At 45.6% G+C, this 14,461-nt stretch overlaps 1 protein-coding gene across 4 annotated transcripts in view; it reads right to left on the bottom strand.

Annotated features, from left to right (window-relative positions):
• Positions 1 to 14,461, bottom strand: part of SCARB1 (scavenger receptor class B member 1) — a 65,316-nt gene that overhangs the window by 31,206 nt on the left and 19,649 nt on the right. For all 4 annotated transcript variants that reach the window (XM_060683730.2, XM_060683731.2, XM_060683732.2 and 1 more), the window contains exons 2-4: positions 8,517 to 8,674; positions 3,986 to 4,127; positions 143 to 346 (exon numbers count right to left, since the gene is read on the bottom strand). In XM_060683730.2, the coding sequence (XP_060539713.2) occupies positions 143 to 346; positions 3,986 to 4,127; positions 8,517 to 8,674 (504 nt within the window). The remainder of the gene's footprint in view (positions 1 to 142; positions 347 to 3,985; positions 4,128 to 8,516; positions 8,675 to 14,461) is intronic.

Below are 14,461 nucleotides of genomic sequence, written 5' to 3'. Positions count from 1 at the left end.
GCAGTTTCTAATTGTTCGCTCCAACGAATACGATAGCTGTAGTTTTCTTGTAGGAAGTCTTTGTTCTTGGGGATATCTGCCCATTTCGATCCCAAAGTATTCAGGTTTGGACCCAGGCCCCAACCCTAAGGACTTGACTTACGTCGGAAAATAAGCCGAATTTTTCATTGGATGGACCTACGGTGACACCAAGGCTGCTCAAGAACTGAGTGAAGGGCTCGTTGTACCCCCAAATGATCTCTCCAACCGTCCGGTTCATGAACGCGTTTTGACGGAAGAGGGCCAGAGCGCTGCTGAAGGTTAACTTCACGGCAAACGGCATGTTTTCCAACATGACGGCTGCTCCCTTGAAGGAAAAATAAAAAGAGAATCAGAACAAACAGAAAGAATGGCTTTAGAAGCTGGTCGTGGTGGCGCAGTGGTTAGAATGCAGGATTGCAGGCTAATTCTGCCGATTGCCAGCAGTTCAATTCTGACTGGCTCAAGGTTGACTCAGCCTTCCATCTTTCCGAGGTGGGTAAAATGAGGACCCAGATTGTTGGGGGCAAGAAGCTGACTCTGTAAACCGCTTAGAGAGGGCTGGAAAACACTGTAAAACGGCATATAAGTCTAAATGCTATTGCTCTTCCTTTTCCTTTTTCCTTCCTTCCTTCCTTCCTTCCTTCCTTCCTTCCTTCCTTCCTTCCTTCCTTCCTTCCTTCCTTCCTTCCTTTCTTCCTTCCATGATGCACCATTCCTTCCATGGTGCACAGAACGCCATATTGCAGGGTAATTCTGCTGACAGCCAGGAGTTTGATCCTGACCGGCTCAAGGTTGACTCAGCCTTCCATCCTTCCCAGGTGAGTAAAATGAGGACCCAGATTGTTGGGGGCAATACGCTCTGTAAACTGCTTAGAGAGGGCTGTAAAGGCCTGTATATATATATGTCTTTATTGCTATTGCTATATATCTGTCTCTCTCTATGTCTATCTAACTTTCTGTCTCTCATTGTTCTCTCTCTCTCTCTCTCCATATCTGTCTCTCTGTCTAGTCTGTCTACCATCCATCCATCCAAATTCAGTATTTAATTTAATTTTTAATTTAATTTAATATTTAAATTTATATACCGCCCTTCGGTATATAATCGTCCGTATCTCCAGGGGGAGCTCGTTCCAGAGGGCAGGTGCTCCCACAGAGAAAGCTCTCCCCCTGGGGGCCGCCAGTCGACATTGTTTGGCCGATGGCACCCGGAGGAGCCCCTCTCTGTGGGAGCGTATATTGCAGAATAATTCTGCCCATTGCCTGCAATTCGATCCTGAGAGGCTCAAGGTTGACTCAGCCTTCCATCCTTCCGAGGTGGGTAAAATGAGGACCTGGATTGGGGGGCAATAAGCTGACTTTGTATAAAAAAGAACACTGCTTAAGGGCCCCCGAAAGCCCTACTAAGCAGGTATATACAAAAGTATGAAGGCTATTGCTTAACGCATTGTAAGCCGCCCTGAGTCTCCGGAGAAGGGCGGCATATAAATCGAACCAATAAATAAATAAATAAATACAATTAATTAATTGACTTAATTTAATCAGTGGAACGGCTTGCGTACAGAGATTTTGGGCGGTCCATCTCTGGAGATCTTCAAGAAGAGATTGGACAGCTGTTTGCCTGAAATGGTGTAGATTTTCTTGCTTTTTTTAAAAAAATTTGATTTATATGCCGCCCTTCTCCGGAGACTCAGGGCGGCTTACAATGCGTTAAGCAATAGCCTTCATACTTTTGTATATTTTTACAAAGTCAGCTTATTGCCCCCACAAACTGGGTCCTCAATTTACCCACCTTAGAAAGGATGGAAGGCTGAGTCAACCTTGAGCCTGGTGAGATTCGAACTTGCAGTAATTGCAGGCAGCTGGTGTTAATCACAATGCTTTTAGTCTGCTGAGCCACCAGGCCCTTGAGCAGGGAGTTAGACTAGAAGAAATCCCTTCCAAGCTGATTATTCTATATTCTAAATGCAAACTCTGTTTTCTCATTACCGCAAAGCACACTAAGAACCTTCTCCATGGGTCTCAGGAAAGATCTGTGAATGTCTGTTAGACTTACTGGAATGGTATAAGGGTTCCTGCTTCAGCAGGGGGTTGGACTAGAAGACCTCCAAGGTCCCTTCCAACTCTGTTATTCTCATATTCTATAAATTTATTTATTTATTTATTTATTTATTACATGTATTTATATGCCGCCATTCTCCCGAAGGACTCAGGGCAGCGAACACAAGTTAAGAAACAAGTACAATAAAATCCCATTTTAATCCAAATAATTAATTAATTAATTAATAGTAAAAAATAAAACCCGGAATCAGAGTCAGCCTATTTGGAGGTGCCTTTCCTAACTGCTATCCAGTTTGTGTTCCACTGAGGAGGTGATATCCATCTGGTGCTGTTTGGGCACACGCCTTGAGAAGTACAGGTGAAACTCGAAAAATTAGAATATTATGCAAAAGTTCATTTATTTCAGTAATGCAACTTAAAAGGTGAAACTAATATATGAGATAGACTCATTACATGCAAAGTGAGATAGTTCAAGCCTTGATTTGTCATTTAAACAAAACCATGACTTATCATTATGTGTCGATTCCTAAGATTCTCACTCATCAACCTCCAATTGTTTGAGAGGATCTGGGGATCGTCAGAAATTACATGGAGAATCCCCTTGTATAAGTAACATTTCTCTTTAACAGAAATAACCCCATATCTTCCCTTTGGCCTTCAAAGAAAATGGCGTCTGTAAATACCGCAATCAACAAACTGTATTTATTTCTAAGTATGCAAAAATTAGCACTGGATCTCGGGCATCGAGAAAAATTCTTGCAGCCATTAGCAGGCAAAGAATCAATTCTTTGGTGACCTTGGATTTTCGTTTCTGAAACATCGAGAGAAATTCTGGAATCTGTTCATCTTTTTCCTGCAATCCTGTAGAAGATTGCAAGTATTTGTTTACCGAATTCTCTGCAATATTTGCAGATCGCCCTCTTCCACCGAGACTTTGCACACCAAGGGGAAACAAAACCAACAATCTGTGTCATAAATAATACAATCTGTGTAATAATACAATGAAGCCTAGCCACCACAGTTGCTAGGATTGTTGTTGCTGTTGTTGTTAGTTGCAAAGTTGTGTCCAACCCATTGTGACCCCATGGGCAATGTTCCTCCAGGCCTTCCTGTCCTCTACCATCCCCTGGAGACTATTTAATCTCACGCTGACTGCTTCAGTGACTCCATCCAGCAACCTCGTTCTCTGCCATCCCCTTCTTCTTTTGCCCTCCATCGTTCCCAGCATTAGGCTCTTCTCCAGGAAGTCCTTCCTTCTCATTAGGTGGCCAAAGTATTTGAGCTTCCTCTTCAGGATCTGGCCTTCTAAAGAGCAGTCAGGGTTGATGTCCTCTAGGACTGACCGGTTGGATCGCCTTGCAGTCCAAGGGACTCGCAGGAGTCTTCTCCAGCACCATAGCTCAAGGGCCTCCATTCTTTGGTGCTCAGCCTTCCTTATGGTCCAACTTCACAACCATACATTGCAACTGTGAAAACCATTGGTGGAATTCAAATAATTTAACAACCTTCTGCCCTAATTACCGGCTGGGTGGGCATGGCCAGGGGTTGCGACAGGAAGCACTCGGCTGCCACCACCCACACCCCGTTTTGGACCTGGGAGCCAAAACGGGGTGCGTGGGAACTCCTGGAAGGGGTGGGGCGGAGCCAGCCAGCATTTTAACCAAGTGGTTCTCCCAAACCAGCCCGAACCGGCTGAATCCCACCACTGGATAGAACAGTCTTATCTGACTTTATGAAAAGCAAGTAGGGTCAATCATTCTTCAGGGGAACATGTTGCTAGGTGAAGCCCAAAATTGGAAGAAAACCAAAATCGGTGAAAAATTAAGCCTTTGCACAAAAAAATCCAGAAACAGCACCTGTTCTGTGAAGATGGGTTGAAGATCCCCAGAATTGGAAGCCCACTTACCAAAACCAAGAGATTCGGCATCATGATGTAATCAGATTCCGATCCGTTGGAACGGTCCGGTTCGAAGACGAAGGAGCGATAACCCAGAAAGGAGACGGTATCGTTACTATGGAAAGTAATGTTCTTTTTCTGCCTGTATTCCCTGCAAGAGACACAGAACACGACAAAACAAATCAGGAGTTAGAAGGGCTCCCCCCCCCGTGATTTAAACCCCCCATTTAAGCAGGAAAGAGACGTCCTTCTAAATGGCAGGTAAAACCAATAATTTCATTTTGGCTTCCATTTAAATGAGGCCCGTGGTTGCAGGGACTTGGATTAAAATCAAACAAAAGGAGCTTCTTGCTTTCCGACAATTTTATTTTACAAGGGATCCAGGCTCTGTTCACCACAAGCCCAGGCTGGAGGGTTTGCGGTTGTTATTAGGTGCAAATTTAATGAATAGAACTTCATACGTTTGGATGGATGATAGAGTGACGCTAAATTGAAAAATAAGAAAAGAAGATCCAGACAGTTGTTTCCAGTCTTGGAAAGAAACCAGCATCCTCCCTCAGTCCAAACCGAAAAAGACAGACTGGGCTCAGCCTTGCATCCAAATTTAGCAGCTGCAAACAGTCTGCTCTTAAAAAGTTGAGGTTTTCCCTTGTAAGATGGTGCCAAGTTCTGTCTTTGTTTCTGTCTTTTCTGAAAACTGGTACAACTAGGCACGAGTGGAGTGGCTTCCCCTGACCTACGCAGCCCGAGAAAATTCCTTGCTTTGTCATTCCTCCGCTTGGTTTTTCGTAGCAATCTCAAAATAGGTTTAATTGTACGGATTTGTTTTTACCAGTGTTTCAATAGAAGGGAATTTCTGTAACGGAGGGTTGAGATTTGATGCTGCTTGAGGTTGGTGGGTTTTTTTTCAGACATTTCATTACCAAGCTAGGCAACAGCATCAGTGCTAGAAGGGAGTGGGGTTTGTAGGGAGGAGGAGGAGGAGGACGAGGACAAGGACAACTGTGAGGTCCTTGGGGTTCTCTGAGCTTGGTGGTTGACTTGCAGAAGTTTCATAACCCATCATCAGTGCTAAAAGGGAGAGGAGTTTGCAAGGAGGAGGAGAGGGAGGAGGAGGACGACGACGACGACTACTCTGGGGTTCTTGGTGCTCTCTGAGCTTGGTTGTTTTCTTGAAGACCAAGTTAGGCAACATCATCAGTGCTAGAAAAGTGGGGGAGTTCTGAGGAGGGGAGGAGGAGGACGGAGAGGAGGCGGAGGACTGTATGGTCCTTGCATATTTTCTTGCAAGTAGATAATATCATCAGTACTAGAAGGGAGTGGGATTTGTAGAGTGGAAGAGACGGAGGATTCTGGGCTCCTTGGTGCTCCCCGAGTTTGGTAATTTTCTTGCAGGTGTTTTCTTTGCCAGCTAGGTCACATCATCAGTGTGAAGAAGTGTGGAGTTTCATTCCTGGTTATATACGGAAGATTGTCCTGACGGTGTTAGTGGCGGTATGGTTTCATCTTTGGTCAGTTCTGGATTAGGGAATTGTTTTCTACCTGCTCTTTTGTCTGGTGTTAATCGCCGATTATCTGGGCTGCTGGTTTTAGTCCTTCTGTTTTGCTTGGCTTTTCTACTGTCACTTGTTCCTTGCATTGATGGTGTGACCTACTTTAGCCAACTATGAAACATCTGCAAGCAAACAACCCACTCAGAGAGCACCAAGTGTGAAGAACTTGGTGCTTACACCAGTGTGAAGAAATGCAATCAAACCAGCAATAGTAAACATGAATGGTAATGCCTGTCCCGGTTCAGCCTTACACATTGTTCCTTCCATTGGTGGAAGGGAATTGCCCTTGGGCTGGGAATAAATTCTGGGAATTATAACACATTTATGCTTACTTAACAGGGAGTATAAAAACAGTGAGTCACAAGCCTTCACCCTGGGGGCCTATTTTGTAACCTCTCTCACGTGGGGAGGCTAACAATCCTTGGCACTTTGCTCCACCAATGAGCCGCTGATGCAAGGCAGGCAGAAATTCCACCAGTTGCATGGATTGGGCCTTCCAAATGTGCCAAATGCAATTGTCCTCAGCTGTGTTGTGTAAAAGGGGTGGAGCTGGCCTCTGCTCTGTGATGGGGGTCGGTTAAGCAACTGCTATGCTTTGCAAACATTTGCCCCAAAAGTGGAATTGGATGGCTTATCATAAATCTGTAATTAAATCATTGTCAAACCATCATCATCATCATCATCATCATCTTTCTCTTCTTCTCATCCTTTTTCTCATCCTCTTCCTCCTCCTCCTCTTCTTCATCTTCTTATCCTCCTCCTTCTTTTTCTCCTCCCTCTCCTCCTCCTCTTCTTCTTTTCCTTCTCTTCCTTCCTCTTCTTCTTCTCTTCCTCCTCCTCCTCCTCTCCTCCTTTTTCTCCTCCTCCTCCTCCTCTTCCTCCTCCTCCTCCCTCTCCTCCTCCTCCTCCTTTTCCTTCTCCTCTTCCTCCTCCTTCTTTTTCTCCTCCTCTGACTGACATTTCATCTCACTAGCTGCATATAGTGTACAAACTTTCGCATCCTGACTTTAAAGCAGGGCTCTCCAACCTTGGCAACTTTTAAGACTTGTGGACTTCAACTCCCAGAGTTCCTCAGCCAGCTGGGAGTTGAAGTCCACAAGTCTTAAAGTTGCCAAGGTGGGAGACCCCTGCTTTAAACAACAGCTTAGAAAAATGGGCATAATTTTGAAACTTTCCTTAATTTCCCGCCATCTTCTACTTGGGGCAATTATTTAACCCAGTTTTTTAAAAAAAGGTTCTGGAGATGTGGAAAAGTTGCCCCGCTCAATCTTTGGAAAGATTCTAACCGTCAGCTCTTTTCCAGCCCTCAAATCGACATTTTTGTGACTGTTTCTTCACTCTTGTGTGTTTGTATGTATGTATGTATGTATGTATGCATGTTTGTGCAATGAGTTTTCATTTTTTTAAAGGAACTGATTTCTCTTCCCCACAAGAGAAAAAGGTCCTGGGGGAGTTGTATTTGCGTGGAAGACACAGAGGGGAGGATTCAGTAGAAAGACTTCCACGTAGTTGCTATATAATGCTAGAAGCATTGGGCATAAATCCGTTTAAGAAGAGATTCCTCGGTCATGCTAAAAGTCTAATTGAAGAAAGAAAGAAAGAAAGAAAGAAAGAAAGAAAGAAAGAAAGAAAGAAAGAAAGAAAGAAAGAAAGAAAGGGAAGAAGGTAGGTAGGTAGGGGGGAGGAAGGAAGAAAGAAGGAAGGAAGGAAAGAAAGAAAGAAAGAAAGAAAGAAAAGAAGGAAGAAAGGGAGGAAAGAAGGAAGAGAGGAAGGAAGGGAAGAAGGAAGGTAGGTAGGTAGCTAGGTGGGGAGGTGGGGAGGAAGGAAGGAAGAATACAAAAGAAGAAAGAAAGGAAGGGAAGAAGGACGAGAGGGAGGGAGGTGCGGAGGAGGAAGGAAGGAATTGAAACTAAGACACAAATTTCATATCACAGGAGCAAAACTGCTGAAAACAAGACTTAAAATAACTATCCAGAAACACACTCCAGAAAGGACAATACATTAACAACAACAACAACAATGGGAACCCATAAACTGTAATAACGATATGGCTCTTCCTTTATCGGCTTAATCACCTTCAGGAAAAGCTATAATTTAATTTGCATCAGAATTAAACAAGGAAGGCATCTGAGTGCATAACCCTTCCTAAATGCTTTGCAAATGATTTGATTAACATTCAGTTCTGGAAAAATCTTCCTCTTTGGGCTGAGTGTGATTATCCTGGGTGATTTGACCATGTTTGACTCAATCAAGCTGGTTTTGCCCGAGATCAAAATTATAGCTTGGTTATGTAGATGTGGATGTGACCCATACTTACAGCTGGCGATGAAGTGTGTTGTTTATCTTGGTTACTCAAACATACTAAGGATTTATTCCAAACTGGCCTTCCTGATGTATCAAGCAAGGCAATAAAACACCTCAAGAATTCAATTTGGGTAGCATGAAGAACTGCAGCTAAATTCTTTTTCTTTTTTCTTTTCTTTTTCTTTCTTTTTCTTTATTCCTTTCCTTTCCTTTCCTTCCTTCCTTCCCTCCCTCCTCCTTCCTTCCTACATCCCATTTCATTGCCCTCCCTCTTTCCTCTGACTCTTTCCCTTCCTTCCATCTCCTTCCCTCTCTCCCTCCCTCCCTCCCGTTTCATTGTCCTCCCTCCTTCCTGCCTCCCTCCCTTTCTTTTCCTTCCTTCCCTCCCTCTCTATTCCCTTCCTTCCTTCTCTCCATTTCCTTTCTTCCATCTATTTCATTGCCCTCCTTCCCTTCCTGTCTCGCACCTACCCTCTCTCCCTTTTTTTCTTCTTTCTCCTTAGCTTTCTTTCCTTCCTTCCTTCCCTCCCTCCCTCCCTCCCTCTCTCTATTCCCTTCATTTCCTTCCTTCCTTCCTCTCCTTTCCCCTTCCCCATTAGCTCCTTCTCCTTGGCCTGCCCTCCCGTCCTGCCAAGACCCCCACCCCAACCACCTGCGAGCCAAGCCAAGAGATCAGTGCGCACCTGTAGACGTAAGGGCCCCGCTGGCTGACGACCGGCTTGGCGCCTAGAAGGACGTCCTTGGAATTCATCACCTCCATGAAGTAGAATGAGATGTAGAAGGGAACGGGGAGGTCTTTCCACAAGGTGTACATGGCACTGTCAGGATCAATTCTGGTATTCTGCAATTGTAACGAACACGGGTCAGAACTGACAGCTGATCCTTACCAGCTGATTTTAAAGACAAACCAGTGAACAAACACAATGTCAAGTTTCCGAAAGATGCCCTAATTAATTCATGAGCCATGATCCAAACTTCAAACGAAATATAGCCATTTATTAGGAGCAACATTCCGGCAATACTTGGATGCAGTTAGGACTGATCCCACGTAGATTTACGTTTCCCTATGACCCTGTCTCTCCCCTCCTCTCTGGCCATGTCATAAATCACATTCTCCAATTAACCACTTTGGCTAGCTGTGAAACCTAACACCCTCCTTCTGATTGCGGTCAGGAAAAATGTATGGAATGCACTTCAGTTCTCCCTCCCTCCTGCTCATGGCAACTTGAAAGCTTTGCAAGTTGACACACAAGTTAATTCACGATACGTTAATTCACGCCTTTTCACTGGAAAAACAGGCCTATCGCTTGTGGGTTTTTTTTCCTCCCCTTTCTTCATCATCCTGCATTGCTCCCGGGTTAATATGCAGACCGCAGGTAGCCCTCGATTTACGACCAGAAACCGAGCCAGAATTTCCCAACAGCAAGGTGGTTGTTAAGTGAGTCACGCCCAATTTCACGACCTCTTTCTCTTTTTTTTGGCCATGGTGTTAAGCAAAGCACTGCAGTTGTTAAGTGAATCATGTCATTAAGCGAATCCGGCTTCCCCTCCCCTCCCCCCCCATGGACTCTGCTTGTTGGAAGCCTGCTGGGTAGATCACAAATGGTGCAACTATTGTAATAGGTTGCCAAGCACCCAACTTTTGGCGATGTACATCATGGTCATAAGTGCGAGGATTTGCTGCGAGTCACCTTTCCCCCCCCCAGTGCTGTTGTAAATTTGAACGGTCGCTAAAGAAATGACTGTAAGTCAAGGACTACCCATATTGACATTCGTTTTTTTAAAAAGTCAACGCTTGGGAAAAAAAACCAACAGAATTAACCTCCAGAGATGTTGGAGATATTGGCCTTCCGAAAAGCGATGAAGACCTGGCATTTCTGTCAGGCCTGGGGCCGTTGATCTCACTTTGCGATCTGACGAGATCCGGCCATGAATGGTGTGAATGGATTTTAATCTTTTTAATTTTTAAGTGTTTTTATAGTGATTTTTTGAGTGTATTGTGAGCCGCCCTGGGTCTTCGGAGAGAGGCGGGCATATAAATTGAATAAATAAATAAAATAAATAAAATGTCCTGCTTATCACCAATGACCTCCATTGCTGCACAAATTTTGGCTCCCTTTTGTTTTGTGCTTTTGGCTGTTGAATCATTATGATTCTGTCAAGTATTTGCAAGCCATTGGCACCTGTGTCATACAGACACCAGTGGAGGCAGAGAGTGTCTCCACCCCTATGTGGAAAGGAGGGGCTTACCCTGAGTATAAAACCCCCTCCAACCTTTTCCACCTCACTTGCTCTCTCCCTCTCTCTCTCTTCATGTTTGTTCCTCATGAGACTTGATCTCTGTTGTACATAGTGAATATGATTTATCATATGAATAAATACGTTTAAGACATTTATTTATGCCTCTGCCTCTGAACTCTTCTATGCTCCTGGGTGTTTCTACGATCCCAATGCCACAGATTCACGCAGCCTGGAGGGGATTGTAAATTGTCTTAAGAATGTTTTAATGATTAGTTAAGGCTTTTAATACTGGAGGGATCCCACTTTGTGCAGAAACAGGTTTGTACGTCTACCACTTTTAAACCCTGCCCCAAGGACACGCTTTGCTTCCAACGGCAACTTAGGGAAAAAAAGACACTCTTTGCCAGGTTCACACCCGCGTGAAAAAGCCAGTTATGGCGCATTCTCCCAAATGATTCACTTCGCTCGCACTGCAGTGCCAAAAGCCACCAAACCAGGTCACAGATGCTTACCGGTGCCGTGTTGGAATGTATGCAAATAAATCTTGGAACGGGGTTTGAAAAATCCCCCGTTTTCTTGTCTATGAAGATTCCTTGTCATCCAGGTCAAGGTTGTCTCAGAGCGCCAGAGGTGCTTTTTCCCCCCCCGATAAGCAACTGGACTTCCTTGGTTTTTCTTTGAAGACTTTTCGCTTCTCATCCGGGAAGCTTTCCTGGACGAGAAGTGAAACGCCTTCAAAGAAGCGAAATGTCTTCTTCGTCAAGAGCTGAAGAAGCTTCCCGGATGAGAAGCGAAACATCTTCATAGAAGCGAAACGTCTTCTTCTGCAAGAGCTGAAGAAGCTTCCCGGAAGAGAAGCGAAATGTCTTCATAGAAGCGAAATGTCTTCTTCGTCAAGAGCTGAAGAAGCTTCCCGGATGAGAAGCGAAACATCTTCATAGAAGCGAAACGTCATCTTCTGCAAGAGCTGAAGAAGCTTCCCAGATGAGAAGCGAAATGTCTTCATAGAAGCGAAATGTCTTCTTCGTCAAGAGCTGAAGAAGCTTCCCGGATGAGAAGCGAAACATCTTCATAGAAGCGAAATGTCATCTTCTGCAAGAGCTGAAGAAGCTTCCCGGATGAGAAGCGAAATGTCTTCATAGAAGCAAAACGACTTCTTTGGCAAGAGCTGAAGAAGCTTCCCGGATGAGAAGCGTACGGATCTGGATGGGGAGAAACAGACTCAGGCTCAACCCGTCCAAGACCGAGTGGCTGTGGTTTCCGGCGTCCCGATATAGTCAGTTGGTGCCATCAATGACTATTGGGGGCGAGTCGTTGGCCCCCCGCGGAGAGGGCTCGCAACTTGGGCGTCCTCCTGGATTCACGGCTGTCTTTAGAAGAGCATCTGACGGCTGTGGCCAGGGGGACTTTCTATCAGGTTCGCCTGATCCGCCAGTTGCGTCCCTTTCTGGATTGGGACTCCTTATGCACGGTCACTCACGCCCTCATCACTTCCCGCCTGGACTACTGTAATGCTCTCTACATGGGGCTCCCCTTGAGGAGCACCCGGAGGCTCCAACTGGTCCAGAATGCGGCCGCGAGGGTGGTTATGGGAGCGACGTGGCGCTCCCATGTAACACCTCTCCTGCGTGAGCTGCACTGGCTCCCGGTGGTCTTCCAGGTGCGCTTCAAGGTATTGGTTACCACCTTTAGAGTGCTCCATGGCTCAGGACCTGGGTACCTACGAGACCCCCTTCTGCCACCGGTAGCCTCTCACTGGCCAGTACGCTCCCACAGAGAGGGGCTCCTCAGGGTGCCGTCGGCCAAACAGTGTCAACTGGCGGCCCCCAGGGGGAGAGCCTTCTCTGTGGGGGCACCTGCCATCTGGAACGAGCTCCCCCCGGAGATACGGAGGATCCCGGATTTGCACACTTTCCGCCGTGCCATCAAGACTTTTTTATTTCAACAAGCGGGACTGGCCTAAGTCTTTTTAATTGTTTAATTTTAATTTGTTTTTAAAAACAGGGGTGTTTTAATTAGTATGGGCCAAATTTATTTAATATGTTTTTAAATTGTTTTTTAAATTTTATATTGTATCTGTTTTATCTTTGGCTGTTCACCGCCCTGAGACTTTCGGGAGTAGGGCGGTATATAAATCTAAATAAACTGAAACTGAAACAGAAGCGAAACGTCTTCATAGAAGCGAAACGTCAGTGGTTAGAGGTCAGTACTGCAGGCTACTTTTGCTGACTGCAGGCTGCCTGCAATTTGGCAGTTCACATCTCACCAGGCTCAAGGTTGACTCAGCCTTCCATCCTTCCGAGGGGGTTAAAATGAGGACCCAGATTGTAGGGGGCAAGAGGCTGACTCTGTAAACTGCTTAGAGAGTGCTGGAAAGCACTGTGAAGTGGTATATAAGAGCTATTGCTTTTCCTTCCTTCCTTCCTTCCTTCCTTCCTTCCTTCCTTCCTTCCTTCCTTCCTTCCTTCCTTCCTTTCCTTCCTTCCTTTCTTCTTCTTTCCTTCAACTCTGCCCATTGCCAGGAGTTCAATCCTGGCTGGTTCAAGATTGATTCTGCCTTCCATCCTTCCAAGATGGGTAAAATGAGGACCCAGAATGGTGGTGGCAATATGATGACTCTGTAAACCACTTAAAGAGGGCTGTGAAGCACTGTGAAGCGGTATATAAGTCTAATTGCTATTGCTATTGTTCTTCCTTTTCTCCTTCCTTCCTTCCTTCCATCCATCCATCCATCCATCCATCCATCCATCCATCCATCCATCCATCCATGGTGTGCAGTGGTTAGAATGCAGCATTGCAGGCTAACTCTGCCCACTGCCAGCAGTTTAATCCTGACTGATTCAAGGTTGACTCAGTCTTCCATCCTTCCGAGGTGGTTAAATGAGGACCCAGATTGTTGGGGGCAACAGGCTGACTCTGTAAACCACTTAGAGCGGGCTGGAAAGCACTGTGGTATAGAAGTCTAAGTGCTATTGCTATTGTTCTTTCTTTACTCCTTCCCTTCCCTTCCCTTCCCTTCCCTTCCCTTCCCTTCCCTTCCCTTCCCTTCCCTTCCCTTCCCTTCCCCTTCCCTTCCCTTCCATGGTTTGCAGTGGTTAGAATGCAGCATTGCAAGCTAATTCTGCCCACAGCCAGGAGTTCGATCCTGACCGGCTCAAAGTTGACTTAGCCTTCCAATCTTCCAAAGTCAGTAAAACGAGGACCCAGATTCTTGGGGGCAAGCGGCTGACTCTGTAAAACCACTTAGAGAGGGCTGGAAAGCTCTGTGAAAACAGTATAGAAGTCTAAGTGCTATTGCTATAAATATGAGTCAGGGTACTCTGAATTTTGATCACGTGACCACGGGGAGGTTGCAATGGTCACAAGTGTGAAAAAAACAGTCGTAAGTCACTTTCTTCAGTGTCGTCATCACTTCAAATAGCCCTAAAACAAATAGTTATGAGTTGAGTGGACTGTTGTTTATGATTTCTCCAATACTCTGTTTGTGTGGATAGAACACATTGAGTCAACTTATTTACACATCACGTTTACCTTTGGCCAACAGAGAGGATGTACGATTCCCTGAAATCTACCACTGGTCACAGAATGCTCTGAGTTTTCCAGAAAGCAGAACTTGTCCCCAAACATGATGCTAAAATAAGCCAGGCTGACATTTGAGGTTTGCGGTTTCGTGCGGACTACAGACGCAGGCCAGGAAAGTTAGCTCAACAATCTCCAATTCAAGGCAAGGAGGAATTGGGATCGGCAAAGAAATATGCTGGACTCCCTTATTTATTGATTTGGAGGTCACAGACCGTGAAGATGTTACAACAGCAGCAGTGCAAAGCAAGTACGGGAAGTCCTTGACTTACAACCATTCATTTAGTGACCGTTCCATGTTACAACAGCACTGGGGGGGAAAAAAAGACACTTAGGGTCGTTTTTTTCACACTTAGGACTTAGATTGCAGCATCAAGTGATCACATTTTTGGATACTTGGAGATGGGGTTGCAGGGTCCCGGGGTCGTGAAATCCCCTCTTGCAACGTTGGAACCAACGAGAAAGCCCAGTTCACTTAACAACCTCGTTATACTATTTTAACAACCACGGCGAACCGCTTAACACAGTGGTGGGATTCAAATAATTTAACAACTGGTTCTTTGCCCTAATGATCAGCTGAGTGGGAGTGGCCATGGTGGGCGTCGCCAGGGCGTGTGACAGGCAGCACTCGGCCTCCTGCACCCCCCTGGCAGCAAAAATGGGCTCCGATGTGGGGACGTCTCACCCACCCACCCCTGCTTCATTTTGGGCCTAGGAGGCCTCCCTGAAGCCTCCTGGAGTGAAAACGGGCTGTGGGGCCCCCACACATCCCCACGCCCAATTTTGAGCCCAGTAGGCCTCCCTACAC

Source organism: Pantherophis guttatus, chromosome 17 (genome assembly GCF_059756535.1).
Source record: "Pantherophis guttatus breed Tessera chromosome 17, ASM5975653v1, whole genome shotgun sequence".
In the NCBI taxonomy this organism is placed as follows: Eukaryota; Metazoa; Chordata; class Lepidosauria; order Squamata; family Colubridae; genus Pantherophis; species Pantherophis guttatus.
This window is presented reverse-complemented; position numbering and strand designations above follow the sequence as displayed.